At 39.3% G+C, this 22,245-nt stretch overlaps 1 protein-coding gene across 2 annotated transcripts in view; it reads left to right on the forward strand.

Moving 5' to 3' along the window:
- Nucleotides 1-18,520: 18,520 nt before the first annotated feature.
- The window catches only part of LOC140713618 (dysbindin-like), a 232,272-nt gene continuing 228,547 nt past the window's right edge, over nt 18,521-22,245 (forward strand). Inside the window, exons 1-3 of one of the 2 annotated variants that reach the window (XM_073023950.1) lie at nt 18,521-18,675; nt 19,565-19,612; nt 20,728-20,778. In XM_073023950.1, the coding sequence (XP_072880051.1) occupies nt 18,620-18,675; nt 19,565-19,612; nt 20,728-20,778 (155 nt within the window). In that variant the 5' untranslated portion in view covers nt 18,521-18,619. The remainder of the gene's footprint in view (nt 18,676-19,564; nt 19,613-20,727; nt 20,779-22,245) is intronic. The other variant, XM_073023951.1, reaches the window with a different exon arrangement.

Consider the following 22,245-nt stretch of genomic DNA (forward strand, 5'->3'; position numbering starts at 1 on the left):
GGACATTTTGGTTTAAAAGGACTTGTTTGGCCAAAGGGCTTCTTACTGTGCTCTATTACTCTATGACATATATGTCAAACTCAAAGCCCGCGGGCCAAATCCGGCCCGCGGTGGAATTATCTTTGGCCCATGAGATAATATCTAATTACTATTAAAGCTGGCCCCAGTAATTGAAGCGCCTAAGGCATATGATATGGCTAATGCTGAGTTTATTCAGGTACCAGGTTTTCAGGGTTTTTAGTGTTTATTCGGCAGTCTTGCTCAGCAGTCTTCTTCATAAGAAACGGAATTTGTAAAGTGAAACACTTTGTAGTTATAGCAGAGACTGAGACACATGAGAGCAGGCTGAAAAAACGGAGGCAACGAAAGCTGCGTTCGCACGCGTCTGACTGATCTGGCCCACATGAAGCTGCATTTTGTTCAATCCGGTCCGTGACCTAAAATGAGTTTGACACCCTTGCTTATGATCACAGGAATCTGTAAGGATGTTCCCTTTCTTCAAGGAGACTTGCAGCATGTACTCTGTCCACTTAGTAATATCCTTCCGTTAAAGAGCTCAGAATAAAGTGCTAAGGACATTGGTTTAGTTCACACAACAGCATGAACACATTCACAATCTCATTATCATGCAGAATGAAGATAGAAAAAACAGTAAAAATATACAGCTTCAAAGCCATAAACTTCACCATGCACCACTGACATCCTAAATTATAAGTCTTTATTGATGAAGGAACTATTTTAAACACACAAAATAACAACAGATCAGCAAACACAAAATGCTAGAAGGACTCAGCAGGTCAGGCAGTGTCTATGGAGAGGAATGACAGTCGATGCTTCCAGCCAAGGCCCTTCATCAGGACTGGAAAAGGAGGAAAGGATAACAAATGTTATATATTGCCAGGAAAATTATGGGTAAATTCTGTCCATGTCATAGCATCTGGCATGCAACAACTTACATTGAAAATAAGGGTTCCTGTATTTATAAAAATATTCAGTATTTTCCCTGAGAGCTCATTACAGGAGTTCCTTCAAGCTTAGAAAAGATCAGCCAATTTCCAAATCAGTGCTGCACTATTCAAGTTACAGATCTTTGACCTAACATGCTAGTAAAATTATTAAATACCTGTGAGTTTTACAATTGGAAACTACTACATTGTATGTAGGATAAACAAAGGTTTGACTGACAGGTGAGCAGCAAGCATGAGTAAGGCTGAAGAGTGCAATTCAAACGGCCCCAAGAAGGAAGATGGCCGATTTCAAATCATAACTTTATCTGTGTACAAGGCACCTTTTGTTACATTCAGACTGCCATCCAGTCAACATATAAAGTATGATGTTCAGCAATGGAAGCATGCTCAAAATTTCCATTACACATGTTACCACTTATCTATCCACTACACAGATTCTCACTTTCTAGAGAGCCTTCAATCACAAATTTGGTAAACAACTTGAATATTTGCATCTTTAATGTTCACAAGTATTTTTTAAAAATATTTAAGAACTGTTAAAATTACTTGGAAGCTTAATCAAAAGCTTAAAAGATATTAATGTTACTAAAAGCGACTAAATTAAAATTACAGTAATTTTATTGTGTTGCTCAGATCCCCAGCATCTGCAGGTTTTCTCTCATTTAAAATTACAATATACTCTCATTCTCATGCAAGTAGTAAAAATTTGTAGGAATATTAATCAATTTTGTAATTATTTTTCAAAAATGTAAATTTGAATTTGATGAGCCAGGTTCCAGTACAAGTTTGTTCACATGCTGCCTTCTATCAGCCTTCAGCACAGCTGCCTGCCCACAGTCCCTCATATATGTTTACAAGTAGTGGTTGGTTCCAATTGTGTTTCATGAGTTTGTCCCATCTATCTACTGCATTGGATAAGAAACTCCCAGCAAAAGGTATTGTTCTAATGTTGAAACAGAAAATGGACCTATGTAAAAGACAAAGCCTTAGAATTCCCTCTGAGCTCAGATAATAACACTGCTTAATGAATAGAAGAAAGTTTTACAAGTACAGTCATTTACTTCGGGTAATTCTCATGCATACAGCTGGAACTCCATATTCCCCAGGGTGCTGGATCACTGAGAGTGAACTGTAATTTGATTAAATCAAAAATTCTGCATTAACTGTAACTTACCTCCCATCCTCCTAGCCATTCCTCTCAATTGGATTGAGTGGAGTCTGTGAAACTGTACCAGGTGAAACAGACAAGGCTCAACAGATATATCAAAGGTTTCATTTAGTATCAGTGAAACATATACAATATACATCCTGAAATTCTTTTTCTTCACAACCATCCACAAAAATAGAGTGCACCAAAGAGTGAATGACAGTTAAATGTTAGAACCCCAAAGACACCCCGCAGCTCCCTCCTCCCACGCATAAGCAGCAGCAAAGCAAATATTTCTCAAAATGCAAAAATTAGTCCTCTCTTGCTCCATATAGGTCCAATTCTGATGCACAGTTTGAATGGATGGAAGTAATCAGCTCTGTGGAGAGTCCAGATCTTTGATTTTACACACTGGATTATCTGAAATAAACAGCTAGGCCTGTTCAGTTGAGAAATATTCTTCACAAATTGTATTTGAGTAGCCTTTGCTCACCTACTCTACTGCACAGCATCACAGGTCACTGTAAAGTATCATTAGTGAATAAGAGGAATTCTACAATCATTCTCACATCAATTTCAAATTAATGTCAACAGATTCTTGTTCTATTAGCACTTTGACGATATTGTCTCATTATTCTTTATCCCATCATTCATTTCTTTATTTGGTTTGTGATGATTTGCTTCTCAGATTCCTTGGTTGTGAACATCCTGTACCTATGAGTGAGCATTTGGGAACATGATGAGATGGGTAGGATGACCTTACCAGACACTGTGGGGCTGCAGCTGATTCTGAACAGACCATTTCTGTATGCCTTCTCTCTTCATGTGTGTCCTCCCCGAGCTGTAACAATCAGTAGTTAGTTTTAATTGAGCAGAGCTACAAGGGATAAGCAGCTTTACTTGCTTAATCACTGAGTCTACCCTCCACTGCTCACTCTCCCATCTAGACTCTTTTTGTGATCCTCTCCCAACCTCTTTTTATTCATTTCCAACTTATAGTTTGGGTTACAAACAGTTTTCAGAAATGGAATCCTGTCGAAACCTGGGGTCTGTCTGTACCATTCTTTTATCTACGCTAAAAGAATAAATTTAAGTCCTGTGTTGGAAACTTGAATACAAAATCTAGCCTTAAAACTATAGGGCAATACAAACAGTGTCATTTTTCAAATGAGGTGTCAGCCAGTCTCCCCTGTGGCTGGATACATATTCATAAAATAATTCCCATGGCACCTTTATAAAGAAGAATGGGGTTATTTTCCGGTGCAATTTTTTTACCTGGTAAAGTGTATAATTTGGACTATTAGGTTGCTGTTTGTGGAACCTGGCTTTGGGCGAATTGACAGCTATGTTCATGACATTACGAAATGCTTCATGTTCTTGGGACTGTTCCATTATTTATAGCAAACAAAGATCCACAAATTACTTTTACTAATTAATTACCATTCAAACAAATCTTACATTGAAAAAAGGTCACAAAGATGTCTGTTCAGGAAATGTCATATTGAATTGTCACGATTTTTTTTGAGCAGCAATTAGGTTTCAGACAGAAAAGACTAAAACAGAGATACACGGTATACAACCTAGGAGGCATAACCTGCCGGGGAGAATGTCTATTCTGTCCAGCCAAAGAGTTTTGGAAAAGATAACAAGATTGATAGTAGCTTCTTTCCATTTACCTGCCTGGAGTTTAACACACTAGTTCAGCTACTTTAAAAGCAACTATTCCTTCATGAAGTTTGACAACCTCATATAAATGCGTACCATATTTTATAATTAACGAAACCTGCCAGCAGCTAGCATGCAATTGCTGTATCATTAGGTGAATTCAAACCACTAAGTGATGCATTTTTTTACCTCACATTAATTACTCAAAATCAACAGCATTAACTAATGGTTATAAACTCCATATATTGACAAGTAGAGATATTGTCTCACCAAAGAATGAAACACTGTGTTTTGAATTAGTGCATACCTTATCACAGCCATTTCTGCAGTGGCATGGGTAGAGGTTAGAAAAATGATTGATTGTGGGATACTCACCAAGACAGGAAAGATTATGTGAATGCTGTTTCTTTATCAGTGCCTTTGGTTTCAAACTCTGATTTCAAACCTCTGCTGCCTTGTGGCCATACCCACTCATGGGAAAGGCTTCGGGAGTAAATCCCAAGGACAAATCAGGAGCTGGAGTCCCTAAGGCAGTCCGACATTGTCTTCAACCTCATTCTGGCAACTCCTGCGACGACACTGGTGCCAAGCTGTATCGGCCCTTGCCCTTCCCTTGGACAACATTGGTGGCGTGGAGAGGGGAGACTTGCTGCATGGGCAACTGCCAGTCTTCCGTACAACCTTGCCCAGGCCTGCACCCTGGAGAGGACACTCCAGTGTCACCTCGCTGCTCTACCAACACAGACTGATGCAAGACTTTCCAGGTGCAGATCCATGATCTCGTGAGACTAACGGATGCCACCAGTCTAGCTGAAGCCACTACACGTCACTAATGTGAAGAGAGTTAATTCCCCCTATGTCTCCTTCTCATATATCCAAACATGCACAATTATATTAGATCCATAGGCAGTTTGAGCACATCCTTTCTGATGCCTTGTTCTGGTCATGATGGCAATACTATGCATGGTTAAGAAGTTACACAGGGAAGAAAGAGAAGAGCTGTGACAATATGAGGATGGTTCTCTCACATCTCCATAGTAATGACTGCAGTATCCAGGAAGAAGTCCTGTTGAAATTCCCATTCTGTTCTAATGACTTGAATCTTCAGTTTCTGAAGTGAAGGATAAACAGCTCATTTACTCAGCAAGGAGTTCCCAGTCTCTTCTAATGAACAAGAATCTTCATGTTCCTACAGTAAATATCCTTAAACAGCTCGTCTGCCCAGCAAGAAATTCCCAGTCTGTTCTAATGAACAAGGATCTTCATCAGTTTTTAAAGTAAATACCCTTAAACAGCTCATTGCCCCAGCAATATCAGTAATGTTTGGTTGTGATAAACTCAGTGGGGTTATCGCTTTGCCATGTTGGAGACGTACATGTGTTCCAATGACTGTAACAATGATGATGCCGAGAGCTTACAACTGAGGCAAGACCATCCAAGTGGTAAGGTAAAGGGGAAGTACAGTAGAATAATCCAAAGAATTAGTGGCAAAGTAGGTGGCAAAAGGCTATGGTGCCATCAGTTGTAGAAGTGAAAGAAGACTGCAACTGGGAAAAGCCTCAGTCATGACAGTCTTCTATGCCTTTGAACCTGGCCACCAATCCCCACATACAAACACTCACTGGCATTTCTATCTTAAACATCCTACAGAATTCTGTTAAATTTATAAAGTCTTGTGGTAATGGAGGATTGATAACAAGGGCACACTTGTGATCCTTGGAGAAGACCAACCAAAAATATTCAAACAATAGTTGTGCTGATATCTTCCTCTACTGCAGTGAAACATGAACCATCTACTAATATCACATTAAAATCCTTGAGGGCTTCTAGCAATGGTGTTTGCTTTGAATCTTAAGGATCAAATGGAGCAGAGATTGGATCATTTCAAAGGTCCTCCATCAACACTGAAGCTTTGCTCTGGAGGAATAAGCTCCAATAGAAAAGTTACCAACTCAAGATTCCTCCCCAAGTTCACTTCCCACACCTCACAGATGGCAAACAGTCAAAGGATAGGCATAAGAAAAAAAAACATGCAAGACATGCTGAATGTCTCTCTGAACCAGTGATTGGGATGAACAAGTTGCCCACTGCTTGGTCTAGCATCACTGGTCCAACAAGGTGTATACCATTTTGAAGCCCAACAACTCAAAGTTGAGGTGGGACAGTGGTAACAGGAAAAAGATGAGGTTTGGAGGAGTAATAAATTTAAAATTGTTCTAAAAGCTAAAGTCAAATTTAAATTGTAGAAGTTTTAAAGTTCTGAAGCAACACACACAAACTGCTGGAGGAACTCAGTAGGTCAGGCAGCATCTATGGAGGGGAATAAACAGTTGATGTTTCAGGCCGAGACCCTTCATCATCTTTGAGTGTAGACTTATTCAACTAGAGTCAGCAAAAATGATAAGCCTCTTAAGTCTTTGTCAAACACATAATATTACATTTCTTAATTCCTTGCATTTTAATTAATGAAAAATGTACTGATTTGTTTTTTGCAATCTACAAGAATTAGGCTATTAGTAGATGTGGTGTCTTCCTATATCAGATGAAGTGACAGTTTATAATCACATTTGGTAAGCATAAAACATATTTCAAGTGAGTGGCCTTCAGATGTGATTTGGATTGTTAATCTTATCCTTACCACAAAAATATTATTTGCTGAGATTAAATTGGAACTTCCATAGTGTTTCTGTGATTCAGTTTGTGTATACAGTATTCACAAATGATGAGAATTACAAGTGGTACATCATGGTCTCTGGGGCTTTGCTATTACTCGGTGGATGGTGGGAGCGCTAATGCTTTTTGCTGGAACAAGTGGGGGAAAAGGGAAGGGGGAGAGTTGTTACTTTGTTGCTGCATGGGAGGAGGGAGCAGGGGCTTTAGGGATTCTAATGATCTTTTATGTCATTCATTCTTCAGGGAATTTTTTCTGTTTTGTATACAGTATTCACAAATGATGAGAATTACAAGTGTGTGAGGATTGAGAGTGGATTGCCTAGCAACTTAGAGCAGCATAGTAGTGTAGCAATTAGCATAATTCTATTCCAGTGCCAACAACTTGGGTTCAGTGTGCTGCTGTCTGTAAGCAGTTTGTAAATTCTCCCCATGACCATATGGGTTCCTTCCAGTGCTCTGGTTTCCTCTCACATTCCAAAAATGGACAGGTTAGTAGGTTAATTGGTCACATAGGTGTAATTGGCTAGTATGGGCTCGTTGGGCTGGCACGGCCTGATATTCTGCTGTATCTCAAAATATATTAATTAAATGGGAAGTTTAAACTGAGGATCTCTAACACTCCTAGACATCTTAAATTTCAGAGGAAGTCTACTAGTATTTTATAAACTAATCAATGGATAGTCAAATTTGGACAACCAAATGTACAAATTTAAAGTAATTGGCAAAAGGACAGTGGGTTTTTGCTCTTCGAAACTCACCTAGCAGCCTGCATTTTGGGATCTGTAGGAGCAGCTTGGAAGATGTGTGCCCTCGGGGAACAGCCCTGTGGATGACCTGATTCCTTGCCGACGTCGCTGAGCAAGGCAGCACGAGAGATGGAAACATCAAGACAGTGGACGCAGCTGTCTGAGGGCTCTGCACTCGAGCGATCGCTCTCCCTCGCTCAATGGTGAGAGTGCTGATTCTCGAATCTGGGGATTTCGAAGCAAGCGACGCTGCAGACTGGAACATTGCAACAGCAGGCTGTTTGGCCTCCCCCTCCCTTCCACAGGAACAATATCTCTCCCTTGTTAGTGAGTGAAAGGGTCTGTTGAGATGTCGGTGTTGGGATGGATAGTGGTTTTTGATGGACTCTACATCATGGTCTCTGGGGGCTTTGATATTGCTCGGTGGATGGTGGAAGAGCTGATGCTGTTTGCTGGAACAAGAGGGGGAAAAGGGAAGGGGAGAGTTGCTGCAGGGAGGAGGGAGCAGGGGCTTTGGGGGTTATAAAGATTTTTCATGTCATTCATTCTTCAGGGTATTTTTTCTCTGTTTTGTGGACGTCTGCGAAGAGTGAGGATTTTAAGTTGTATATGGCATTAAATTGAACCATTGAAAAGAAGCAGAGCAGACAACAGGAAATCATTTTGTACAATATATTTTTGAGATTTAATATGAACTGCCAGGATGATAGAATCTGAATTCAGTAGTAAGTTTAAAACTGAATTGGATAAGTATTGAGACACTTCCAAAGCTAAAAGTTGTAATGGTTCTTGGACAAGACAATGGGTAGCACGAGTAATGATTCTGTAATAGATTAAGAATTTATTAAATAACAAACTTCTGTACTTAACAGGCAACAACTGATAAGCATCTCATAGCTTTAGATCTCTGAAGCCTCTTGGACATCAGTGATGCTACCTTTAGTCATTTTATCCCATTTTCTGTCTTCTAAATAGAATATATGCCTGTGTGACAAGTACAGTTCCAATCTCTGTTCTTTTGGCCTGTTGAATGCTGCATTCAAACCTGTCTCTACCCCACTTTTCCTACAGATCTTTAATTTCGTGAACATTATTCACATCTCCTTGTCTCTGCCAACTTAATGATCTTGATCTGGTTCATCAATGTTCTCAATTTGTTTTTAAATAATAGTCAACTGAATGCAGTAAAGGTGAGTGCACATAGAGGTCAGTGTAAATAAGAGGCACTTGCCCCTCAGTTCTGCAGAATTTCCATGACTAATTACAAATCTAAAACTCCTTATTGCAGTTAACAGAAGCATTGGTGCACTTAAATTTACAAATTAGCTATGCAATTCTTTAACCCTTAACATAATTATCCATGCTTCCCATCATGTCTTGCAATTAGAGTTTCAGAATCATTCAGAAATAAAAGTTTAAGAGCAATTTATTTGTTTCTATAATGGTATAGGATTAATTAGATGGGGCTTATAACAAGTTAGCTTAGATACAATAAAGAGAATGCCTTCTCTCCATGTTATATCCTTTGACAATTCCATGTTGAAATCCTAGAACAAGGTAATAAGTTCTCCATATTGTCAGAGGAACTTATCACAGATGAGACATATACAGGAGCTCAAAATCTTGAAGAATGGGAAAAATAGTGGCAAAGCCCTCAAGGACAAATCTCTAATGGTAGAACAAGGACAAAAATAGAAATTAAATGTTCACACACACAGCCCACTTTACATCTCTCGTGTAGTATTATGTTTTGAAGGGAAATATTGCAGCTTTGCCTTTACAAATTCCCATTATTACTTTTCATTTAGAAACTTGGTTTCTGACTCCAGGCATATTTGTTGCTTTGGAGTACCAATGGCTTCAGATATTGATTCAAGACATCTAAAAGTGATGTTTACAGAAAAAGCAATGAATTTACATAGTGTTAAAAATAAAAACAGAAATTGGCCATTTAGATTTTCATGCCTGCTTCATGGTTAATCCTTTATCTCAGGGTCACTTTCCCATATTAAATGTTGATGTTTTTACTTAAATTGTGAGGTTAGAATGAGAAAGTAAAGATTCCAAACTTACATTGAATACTTATATAAGAAAAGGCTGAGAGGCATATGGGCCAAATGCAAGCAAGTGAGCTAAGCTCAAATAGACATCCTGTTTGGCATGGATGAGTTGGCCTGAAGAGCTGCTTTGGTGTTGTACAACTCTTTGACTCTAAAATGAACGGTTGATTCTTAATTTGAAAGAAAGCCTCAACATTTATACTCAGGGCAGCATGAGTAATCACTCTATATTTCTTCCCACACAAGTTGAGCAATGGGAATAACTCAAAGATAATGTGGTGAGCACAGAATCTTCTCATTAACTAAAAAGTGTTTGGAGAATTCGTAAGATTTTTTTATGGCAAATTTGTTGAAGTAGTTTGGTTCCTCTGAAAGACCACTTTAATCACTGTCGCTATTCTTGCCATTTATTTTATTTCGGATTTAGTTTAAAAATGTTTCCTTTTGATTGATCTCCTGAACCTAGAATGCATCATCTCCCTGCTCTGAAGTTGTGAGGTTAATTCTCCACAGATTAAACATGAGAATAGGCATATAATATTCCAAATAGGAAAGGTCATGAAAACAAAATGGACTACAGAGGTTGGAATATGAAACAGAAGTCAGAATGTTGGAAGAACTCAGTGGGTCAGACAGCATCTGTGGAGACAAATGGTGTAAGGCAACATTTTGGTTTGAGATCCTACATCAGGACTGAAGAAAATGGAAAGATTGCCTGGTACTCACTGGAGTGAAGAGGAAAGGGGTACAAAGTTTAGACTCCTGCAGAGGTTCCCCACTTAGCATCATAGAGATGGAGGTTAATGAAAGGGTGGTACATCTGGAGTGTGGCATGGGGTCAGAGGAGGGGTGGTAATTAGAGTAGATGGAAAAGAAGTGGAGAGTGGCGAGGGAGAATGGTGAAGACTGTGGAGGGGTGAGTTGTGAACAATGTTTGGTCAGACAGTTGGAGGGGGGAGAGAGAGAGAGAAGGCCCCCCATTTTGTGCAAGGGTGTGGAGCTGTGCAGACCCTTGGCAGGGATATCTCCTGATCGGATTCCACCAATCATCTACCAGTCTATATACCACCCACCCACCACCATATCATATTGCTATATATTGGAAATCTTTCCATTTCCCTCTCACTCCTGATGCTGGGTCTTGACCCAAAACATCACCTTACATCTTTTACTTCTATACCTGACTTATTGAATTCTTCACAGTTCTGTTTATTGTACGAATGCAGTGGATTCCGGTTAATTGGGACACATTAGTACCAGTATGTTTTGGCCCAATTAAGCGGCAGCCCTAATTATCCAAAGTTTCATGGAAAATAGTTAAAAAGGTATAAAAAAAACAAACTACCATTTAACTGAGTAACAAATTATGCATTGAAACACTACCAATATTACTACAGTACTATAAAACTGTATTAATTTGTAACGGTTACTGACAGAAGCATCGAGTGTATGTTTGCATAGTACTCAATTGGTAAACTCCATTCTTACCTCCTTAATGCATCAAGGTTTAATGCTGTTCCCAATAACCAACAATTTCTTTGTATCAGTTCCTGACATACTTGAAAAACTTAATTCAGTTATGCGATCCATTGCTTTCTTTGAACCTGATAGTGTAGTGTGTTTGTAGCAAAGGGAACTATCTGCCACAACACTATAAAAAAGGCCTGTTTCATTGGCATTGTAGATACTTCTTCTTAGCTAACTCCTTTGGCTTGTTTTGTTTTAAATTTTGGTCCATTGACATGCACACCTCATCCAGTTACAATAGAAAACTATTCCTTGAGGGCCACTTCATCATTTCTGGATCTGTACTTTCATACTTTACTGTTTTGGGATGTTTCCTGTCTCATGTAATACCCATTCTTCTCGCAGTTTATCTTGCTGATGCATCAAGTATGCAATTGTAGATTTCGACACTCCAGTTATCTCTGCCAGCTGACGATGATGAGTGGTGTTAAGCTTTTAATTTAGTCCAGTAGGGTAATCATTTTCAGCTAATGCCAAATCTTTTTGTGGCAAGGGTCTATTTTTTAAAGTCAAAATAAAAAAAACAAAATTATCCAAAATCACTGCTTTTTGCATCAGTGTCCATTGGCCCAAATGGATAAAATAACACAACTAACATAACTGTTTGCTCCAAGCACTATGTAGTGTCTAACAAGCCATAAGTGCACATGACTGGCCATTTCCTGCCCCAATTAAGTACCACAGTGTCCCAAATAAAAGAAGGAATTCCCACCTATTTTGTCAATTTGTTTTTGCTCTTTAAAAGTTGTCCCAATTAAGCAGCTGACCTGATTAACTAATAGCCCAATTAACCAGAATCCACCATAGTTATCTGCCTGATTTTGAATCACAAGCACAATTGTTTTGTAAATTTTTCATATTGTTCTATAGAATGATTTGCTACATTAAACTTTCTAACACTGTGTATACCAAACCTCACTTCAGATCTGCAATATATAATATATAGCTTATTTTATAATGCAGTAACAGGGAATATTGTAATATAAAGTTGCTGTCTGAGTTGATAATGGACCACTGGAAAATGATGCTGGTGAGGTAGTAATGGGGGACAAAGAAATGTCAGATGAACTTAATGGGTACTTTGCCTTAATCTTCACTGTGGAAGACATGAGCAGGGTGCCTGAGGTCCTTGAGTGTCGGGGAGCAGGAGTGTGTGCCATTGCTATTACAAAGAAAAAGTGCTAGGCAACTCATTGGTCTTAAGATGGATAAGTCACCTGGGCCAGATGGACCACATCCCAGAGTCCTATGAGAGGTTGCTGAAGAGATAATGGATGCATTGCTAATGACATTTCAAGAATTACTTGATTCTGGCATGTTCCTAGAGAAATGGAAGATTGCAAATGTCACTCCACTCTTTAAGAAGGGAGGAAGGCAAAAGAAAGGGAATTATAAGCCAGTTAGCCTAACCTCAGTGGTTGGGAAAGTGTTGGAGTTTATTATTAAGAATGAGATTTTGGGGTACTTGGAGACTAATGATAAAATAAGTCAAAGTCAGCATGATTTCTATAAAGAGATATCTTGTCTGACAAAACTGTTAGAGTTCTTCGAGGAAGTAACAAGCAGGATGGACAAAGGAAAGCCAGTGGACGTCATTTACTTGGATTTTCAGAAGGGATTTGATAAGGTGCCACACATGAGGCTGCTTAACAAGCTAAAATCCTTTCTTTATCAATCTTTTTATTCGTTAAATAAAAAAGTACAAATATTATAAACGAGGAGAATTATCACAAATATCTTTATCAATAACAGTTCGAATAAAAGGAAAAATAAACATTATCAAGATCAATGTATTAATCTAATAGTATTTAATAAAGAGAAAGGTAATTGATTCTCATCTTATCCATAAAAAGAAAAAAAGATAAAGAAACTTTTATAATTGACATAAACAGAAAAAAAAACAAAACACAAAAAAAACAGAAAAACAACTGGGCAGCTCAAACTGAGAGTGAAAGCCAAAAAAACAAGGAAAAACTCTCTGATCAAATCAAAAACTTCAAAAAGGTAACTGGAAGGGCCATAAGTCAGAGCATATGAAAATATTGAATAAAAGGTCACCAAGTTTCCTCAAATTTAGAGGATGTATCAAATGTCTGACTTCTTATTTTCTCTAAACTTAAACAGAGCATAATGGAGGTAAGCCAATGAATAACAGTAAGTGGATTAGAATTCTTCCATTTAAGCAAAATGGCTCTCCCAGGCAATAAAGTTGTAAAAGCTATCATCCGTTGAGCAGAAACAGGAATATCTCCTGCTTCCAAAGGAATGATCCCAAAAGTTGCTGTAAGTAAATTCAGTTGTAGATCCAAATTTAGAACCTTTGACAAAGTTTTGAAGACTTCATTCCAAAAATTATCTAACTTGATATAAGACCAGGACATATGTGTTAAAGTAGCCACCTCAATATTACATCTATTACAAATAGGATTAATATTAGAAAAAATACGGGCTAATTTGTCCTTTGACATATGCGCCCGATGCACTACCTTGAACTATATCAAGGAGTGCTGGGCACAAGTAGAAGAGGTATTTACTAAATGAAAAATTTTATCTCATTGATTATCTGAAAGTGACTTTCGAAACTCCAGTTCCCACGCAGCTTTAATTTTATCATTAGATAACATATGCAAGTTCAATAACCATTTATAAATTATAGCTATCAGTCCTTTTTGAAATGGTTTGACCTGAAAAAGAGTATCAGCTAAAATCCTATGGTGTTACAGGAAAGATACTGGCATGGAAAGAGAAATGGCTGAGATGCAGGAGGCAGCAAATGGGAATAAAGGGGGCCTTTTCTGGATGGCTGCCAGTGAATAGTGGTGTTCCTCAGGGGTCAGTATTGGGACCACTATTTTTCACATTGTTTGTCAATGATTTTGTTGTCATTGTTTGTCCTGGTACGGTGGATGAACCAGGAAATACGTCTTTGCTGAAGGCTACATCTGTGGCATTCAAGTCTGGTGACCCAGGCCTGTACCAGAAAACCAGGTATGATTTGCAGAGGGCTATTTCAAGGGCGAAGAGACAATTTTGAACGAGGTTGGAGGTGACATCAGATGCACAACAACTCTGGCAGGGCTTGCAAGACATTACTCCTTACAAAGCAAAACCCAGTAGCATGAATTGCAGCGATGCTTCATTATCAGATGAACTCAATGCCTTCTATGACAACTTTGAAAGGGAGAATACAACTGCAGCTGTGAAGATCCCTGCTGCATCTGATGACCCTGTGATCTCTGTCTCAGAGGTCAATGTTAGGCTGTCTTTAAAGAGAGTGAACCCTCGCAAGACGGAAGGTCCCGATGGAATACCTGGTAAGACTCTGAAAAGCTGTGCCAACCAACTGGTGGGAGTATTCAGGGCCATTTTCAACCTCTCACTGCTACAGGCGGAAGTTCCCACTTGCTTCAAAAGGGCAACAATCACACCAATGCCCAAGAAGAATAACATGAGCTGCCTTAATGACTATCGCCTGGTAACACTCACATCTACAGAGAGGTTGATCATGACTAGACTGAACTCTTGCCTCAGCAACGACCTGGACCCATTGCAATTTGCTTAATCGGTCAATGGCAGATGCAATCTCAATGGCTCTCTACGCGGCTTTAGACCACCTGGACAACACAAACACCTATTTCAGGATGCCGCTCATCGACTATAGCTCAGCATTTAATACCATCCTTCCCACAATCCTGATTGAGAAGTTGCAGAACTTGGGCCTCTGTACCTCCCTCTGCAATTGGATCCTTGACTTCCTAACCAGAAGACCACAATCTGTGTGGATTGGTGATAAAATATCCTCCTCGCTGACGATCAACACTTGGCACACCTCAGGGGTGTGTGCTTAGCCCACTGCTCTACTCTATATATACACATGACTATGTGGCTAGGCATAGCTCAAATACCATCTATAAATTTGCTGACGATACAACCATTGTTGGTAGAATCTCAGGTGGTGACGAGGGAGCATATATAAAGAAGGCAAGACAGTGGTTTTATTAGTTTGAAAAGATTTGGTACATCAACAAATATACTCAAAAGCTTCTATAGATGTACTGTGGAGAGCATTCTGACAGGTTGCATCACTGTTTGGTATGGGGGACTACTGCACAGGACCAAAAGAATCTGCAAAGGGTTGTAAATTTAGTCAGCTCCATCTTGGGTACTAGCCTACAAAGTACCCAGGACATCTTCAATGAGCAGTGTCACAGAAAGGCAGCGTCAATTATTAAGGACTTTCAGCACCTAAGGCATGCCCTATTCTCACTGTTACCATCAGTTAGGAGGTATAGAAGCCTGAAGCCACACACAACAGCTTCTTCCCCTCTGCCATCCAATTCTTAAATGGACATTGAACCCTTGGACACTACCTCACTTTTTTTAATGTATAGTATTTCTGGTTTTTTGCACGAAATTTGATCTATTCAATATACGTATACTGTATAAAGTCTTTAAGATTTATTTATTTATTTCTTCTATATTACATATTGTGGTGAACTGCTGATGCTACATTAACAAATTTCACATCACTTATTGGTGACAATAAACCTGATTCTGATTCTGATTTGGATAATGAAATTGATGGCTTTGTGGCAAAGTTTGCGAATGATATGAAGATAGGTGGAGGAGTACGTAGTGCTGAGGAAGCAATGGAGAGCCTTCTAACTGGTTGCACCACCAACTGGTATGGAAGGGCCACAGTATAGGATCGGAAAAACTTACAAACTCAGCAAGCTCCATATGGGCACTAGCTTTCCCAGCATCTAGGACATCTTGAAAAGCGGATGCTTCCAAAAGGTCACTTCCATCATTAAGGAAATCCATCACCAAGGATATGCCCTCTTCTCATTGCAACCATCAAGGAAGAGGTACAGGAGCCTGAAGACACACACTCAGCATTTTAGCAACAGCTTCTTTTCCTCTGCCATCAGATTTCTGAATGGACAATGAACTCATGTACACTACCTCATCTTTTTTTCTTCTTTTGCTATTTTTTGTTATAATGCTCCCTAAGAAAGAGTATGATATAAAACCCGGTTTCAGTAGTTTGGTGTTTCAGCCTCAAATTGGCCTTGTAATCTAAATGAAAGAAATTACAAAGGCAGGTTGGCTGTGGTAAATCGAAAAACTGCGTTATAGGATATGACAGTGGGCAGCACACATAAAATGCTGGAGGAACTCAGCAGGCCAGGCAGCATTTATGGGAAAAAGCAGAGTTGACATTTCGGGCTGAAACTCTTTGGTAGGACAGGAGAAAAAAGGCTGAGGAGAAGATCTGAAAGGTGGGGGGGGGGGGGGGTGGCTACTCCTCAGCATTCTTTCTCCAGTCCTGTTGAAGGGTTTCGACTCAAAGCGCCGGCTGTACTTTTTCCCATAGATGCTGTCTGGCCTCCAGCATTTTGTGTGTGTTGTTCGGATTTCCAGCATTTGCAGATTTTCTCATTTGTGACAGTGGACAGCAGTGGCTGGCTTTTAAAGAAACAAGATGTCTCACAGTAAGTTACACTCTCTTACAAAACAAAGCATAACAGGAAATGTAGTCCAACCATGGATTACAGGAGATATTCAATAATATATCAAATCAAATGGAGAAGCAGAAAGTTGCCTGAAAAATGCAATGAGCCTGAGCACTGCAAGTGTTTTAGGATTCAAGTAGATGGTTATAATGGTCTGTATGGACCAGGTAGGTCAGAAGAGGCTCTTGCTATCTGCGTGTTTCTATGATTCAAAAGATGATGAGGTTGATAAAGGGAGATTATCTTAGAAGAATATATGCCTAATGAAATATCCTGGTTTCCTTGGCTGTGTAAATCTAGGGAAGACATGCTCAAACCCTGCCAAACTTGTGAGATTGAAGTGGCTCGTCCCACCCCAAACCCCGGTTTGTGTGGATGCTGCATAATTTGCTACCCTGTTACAAATTAGTGCCACGAATAACAGACAGTATACGACACTGCATACGATTAAAGTAATTATATTTATGAATCTTAACTAAAGGATTAGTAAAGAATAATAAAAAGGGCCCATTCTAATTAAACAGTCAAATATACACAAGTCGGAGCTCATCTTGAACTTCTCTGTCACTCATGTGCTGGGCCCTCGGTCTGCGTGAATGCCCACACCACCTTCTGAACGTCGCTCGCATCCATCTTGAACAAACGGGTCTCCCACTGGATCTTATGCTACAACTGGTTTTCCCCAGCATCTTCTCCCTTCATCTCCCACCGAACCAAAAACTCAAGAACAACCTTATTGTCCCTCACTGAGAAAACCTTCCGGTAATTGGATGACACACATTCCACATCATCCGTATCTTCAACAATAACCCAAACAGGCTGAAAGCAGAACAGACTACTCTTACAAACTGACTAAATGAAATACCTACAGCATAACACAAAAGATGTGAACCAGGACATTACACTAAGTGCAAGACTTGCTTTAGACCCATGATAATAAAGGACTAGCAAAAACAAACGCAAGTCCCTTGGTGATAGAAATAGAATAATTTATAGTGGGGTATAAAAGTAGTGGTGTAATAATTAATTAAATAATTTGTGTTTGTCTTTATGGAAGAAAACAAATGACTCTCCCAGAAATTTTGGAGAACCAAGGGGGAAATGAGGAAAACATTACTAACATATATAAAAAGATATTAATGAGCCTGGAAGTTGATGGAATACATCCAGAGTTGAAAGTGACCACCAACACAGTAAATGCTCCAGTTATTAAATTCCAACTGTACAGATTCTGGAATGGTGCTTGCTAATTGGAGGGTAGAGGATGGGATGATGTTTACCCCTGGTGAGGAGTCTAGAATGGTCTCAAAATTTATGCTAAATGCCATGTCAGATTGAAATGAGGGAAGATTTCTTTATTCAGGTGTTGCAACTTTGTAATTCACTTGGATTAGTTATTAGCAATAGGTTCATTAATTGTCCCATGTATTGTGATACAGAGAAAAAGTTAAGTTTTGCATGCCATCCATACAGATCATTCAAAAAAACAGTTGAAGAGAAAGTGCGATGCAGGTAGATTAATAAGCTGCAAGGGCCACTTGAGATGGGTTAAGAGATGGAGAGTTCATCTTTACGTACAAGGGGCTCCTTCAAAGATATTAGAACCGCGATATAGAAGATGTTCTTTAGCCCGGTGGTGCATGTTTTCAAGCTTTTGTATCTTCTGCCTGAAGAAGGCGTGAGAAAACAAAGTGATCTGTTTGTGAGTGATCTTTGATTATGTTGTCTGCTGTCCTGAGGCAGTGGGAGTGTGCAGTCAATAACCTTTTTGTGTGTGATAGACTGAGCTGTGTCAACTCTGCAATTTCTTCAGATTAAATTTCTGTTCCAGATGCCATACCAAGAATGTTTTCTATAAAAATTCGTGAAGGTCACGAAGCTCAGCCGTTGAGTGACCGAACGATATTTGGATAGCTGCGATGAAATAATTCTGAGGCAGAAAATCGACAAAGACCCCTAGCTCATGTTTTCCCTGTCACCAGAAGCATGACATACACCCGACCAGAAATTTATGATCTACTCCCATCAGCCTCGGCTTTGGGAAAAAGACTCAATGTTTTTTCTTTAACACTGTATAGTTAACCATCAGCAATATTAATCAGCGGGTTTTCACCAAAGATCGCGATTACAAGCTGGCCGGTCTGACTCGCTTTTACGGACAGCGCACTTCCCTTCCTCTCTGGGACTAGGCCTCGGTTGCTAAGCGGCGAGGGTAACCCGGATGTGCGTGTGACGGGCCCCGCCCCAGTGGAGTGGTGTGTGCGGATGGACGGAGACGGCGCCCACCTGCATCTGAGCAGCGTTGGGGGCCGGAGAGATGTTTGAGAACTTCAAGGAGCGGCTGTTGAGCGCGCAGCAGGATCTGAGCAGCGGGTAGGCGGGGGCAGCAGCTGGCGGGAGGACCGGGCCCACGCTGAGGCTCAAGCTGGGCTAGGTTAGCTCAGGGCCATGGGCTCCCTCTTCCGTTCCCCCGGTAGGATCAACACAGGCTCCCCAATAATACATGCAGCGCTGCCGCTGTGTTTGATTAAAATAAAACACACGGGTGACAGCTTCTGTGTCAGTTGTTGATATCTAACCCACCCTCCTTCCACAAGTTTCCTGATAGGTAAAAGTAGCAAATTCGTTTGGAGAGTTTTTATTTGCAAATCTTGAAAGTAAATCCGCGTGATGGTCATGTGAGAACAGCTAACGACGCAGGCAAACCTTTTTCCTGGTAACATGATGAATGGCATCGAAAATTGGAGTAAAACTTGGCATTAAGTTTTGCACAAATTACTCTTCAGTTGGCTGCTGAAATAAGTGAGCTCTCACTTTGCATTGGATTGGAAGCCAAATAAAAGGGTTGCAATGACATTGGTAACTTGTATGGTATGTCACAGGTGAAAATCTTCATGAACCACTCTTGTTTATTTTACACAGAGCATTTAGTAACAATGAATTAGCGTTTTACCTCATTCTGGGTAAATCAAGGCCATGCATTGAGGGCGGAAAAAACTTTGAACTGGCAATTCTTTTTGAAAACCCACATTATCCAGCAGGTCAAGGAATATGGTATCTAAGTTATTTAGTTAATCCCTTATGCAGATTTTAATGCCAATGGAATACTTTATGTATTTATATATAATAATAATAAAGTAGGAATTTAAATCGTAGTTGTATAACTTTAGAGAATCAACAGATGCAAATAGAAGATTGCAAACTGAAAGCACACACTGGTTAGTGCATCTGTAAAATTAATTTTTTTTATTTGTGATTTCAGTTTAAAGACGCTAAGTGACAGATCTAAAGAAGTAAAAATTAAGCCAAGGTAATCTGTTTATTACAAATACATATGATTAGCTTGTGTGAGTTTGTTTTTTTGGCAATACCACTAATATTTGACAGATGGTGTAAATTGTCTTTATTCTGCTTGAGGGAATGTCCATGCTTTCTTTGGTTGAACAGTCATTTTGCAGTTCAGATATGTTTTTAATTTATAGAAAAATTCACAGTATAAAGTAAATGTTATTATCAAAGTACCATATACAACCCTGAGATTATCTTTTTTCTTCTGGCATACTCTGTAAATCTACAGAATAGTAATACACAAGATCAATGAATAATTAACCAGAGTGCAGAAGACATCAAACTGTGTAAACGCAAATATAAATTAACAGCAATAAATAACGAGAACATGACATAATAAGATTGGAGTCTTTAAAGTGCGATCATTGGTTTTAAGAACATCTCAATGGATGGGCAAGTTTGTGTCGTTATCCCCTTTTGTTCAAGAGCCTGATGGTTGAGCAGTAGTAACAATTCTTAAACCTGGTGATGTGAGTCCTGAGGCTCTTGTACCTTCTACCTGTTGGTAGCAGCGAGAAGAGAACATGGACTGGCTGGTGTGGATCTCTGATGATGGACGCTGCTTTGCTATGACAGCATTTCATGTAGATGTGCTCAATGGTTGGGAGGGCTTTACCCATGTTGTATTGCGATGAATCCACTACCTTTAGTAGGATTTTCTGTTCAAAGGCATTAATGTTCCCATACCAGGCCATGATGCAGCCAGTCAAATTTATTACACATTGTTGTATTCAATGGAATGTTTACCACATAAAACTGACATTGCACAGTTTGCAAAGCAAAAGGTGCAATGATATTTAAATGTGCTATGATATATTCTGCTGTCTGCCATGCATTTGAGATAGCAGTCTCTGAGCCCTGCAGAAAAATGACTGACTCTACCGAGAGAAGATCATGTTTTTGTTTTTGGGTAATTGAAGGATGGCAGTTATTTTACTTATTCAACATGTGTAGACAAATAGAAGGATTCTGTTGTGCAGTATCTAGAAAAATGTGGATTGGTAATATAAATTGGGTAGTATGTTATCCAGGTTTTACTATACACTTTGCCTTAACATCTCTGATTTGCTTTTACAGAAGTACAGATGATTTGCAGAAGTTTTCTGCAGGAGCTGAGTTATTAAACAGGTAAGGGAATTTATACTTGTTTCCTTAGGCTTTACAGTAGCAGAGGTATATTCACATTTAAACATGCAAATTTCTTTAGGGAAAACTCTGCTTCTCTTGGTGAAATTTGGAAGGGCCTTGCATTAATATTACAACATACAGAAAAAAATAGATAACTACTAATACAAAAGACAAGTTAATTTGGTTTGTCAATAAAAATGCACCAGAGCACTGCCTTACAATGCTAATAAAACTGTGTGTTTAAGTGTTTAATAAAAGGCTTCGTTCATTAAAAACAATGGAATGGATGTAAATAGAAAATACAGTTCCTTAATTCATTCATTTTTTGTTGTATGGAATCTATTGCTTAATGTATATTTCAGATTAAAACAGCTGTTGGAGCTTATTTACAGTAATTTCCCTTACTAACTTTCTCCTGTTTCACACACATTTTTGTTTTAAATTTGTATCTAAGAAGGCTGAGGAATTTTGGTCAAAATACACTGCAGCAATGTATGTTACTATAAAAACAAAATACTGGAATTACTGAAAATATGATTGCATGGAAAGAGAACAGTTAACATTTTAGTTTACTTGGTCAGAACTGGGAAAGAGAAAAAAATTAGTTTTCAGTAGCAGAGATAGTGGAAAAGGAATGAGTGGAACTAAGGGAGCATCTCTGATAGGATGTGACCAAATGGATTAATGGAGATATGTATTATGCTTCTGTCTGTTTAATGTGTTGTGAATAGTGAGGCTGCAGCATATTCCCAGAATAAAAAAGGACAAAGTCAATGTGATGACGGACAGAAATGAACGGTTCTATCAGCACACATAAAAATTTGTTTAGTTTGCATCTATAGTGCAGGAGGCCACAGAAAGATCAGAGAGGTATGGTGAGTTAAAACAGCAGAAAACCAGAAGTATAGGGTCAACCCCGCAGACTGAACACAGGTGCTCTATGAAGTGATTACTCAATCTGCATTTGGTTTCTCCAGTGTAGAGGAGACTGTACTGTGAACACTGAATGCAGCATATTAGATTGGAAGAAGTGTAATGAATCGACGCTTCACCTTGACAGACTGCTTGGGTCCACAGATAGTTAGTAGAGAAGAAATGAAAGAACAGATGTTGCATCTCCTGTGGATTCCAGGGAAGAGTTCTGAGTGCAGGAAGAAAAATCAATGCAGTCATCTATATAACCATGTAACAATTACAGCACGGAAACAGGCCATCACAGCCCTTCTAGTCAGTGCTGAACGCTTACTCTCACCTAATCCCACTGACCCATACTCAGCCCATAACCCTCCATTCCTTTCCTGTCCATATACCTATCCAATTTTGCTTTAAATGACAATACCGAACCTGCCTCTACCACTTCTACTGGAAGCTCATTCCACACAGCTGCCACTCTCTGAGTAAAGAAATTCCCCCTCATGTTACCCTTAAACTTTTTCCCTGTAAGTCTCAACTCGTCCTCTTGTTTGA

The sequence above is a fragment of the Hemitrygon akajei genome, chromosome 20 (assembly GCF_048418815.1).
Source record: "Hemitrygon akajei chromosome 20, sHemAka1.3, whole genome shotgun sequence".
Classification (NCBI taxonomy): Eukaryota; Metazoa; Chordata; class Chondrichthyes; order Myliobatiformes; family Dasyatidae; genus Hemitrygon; species Hemitrygon akajei.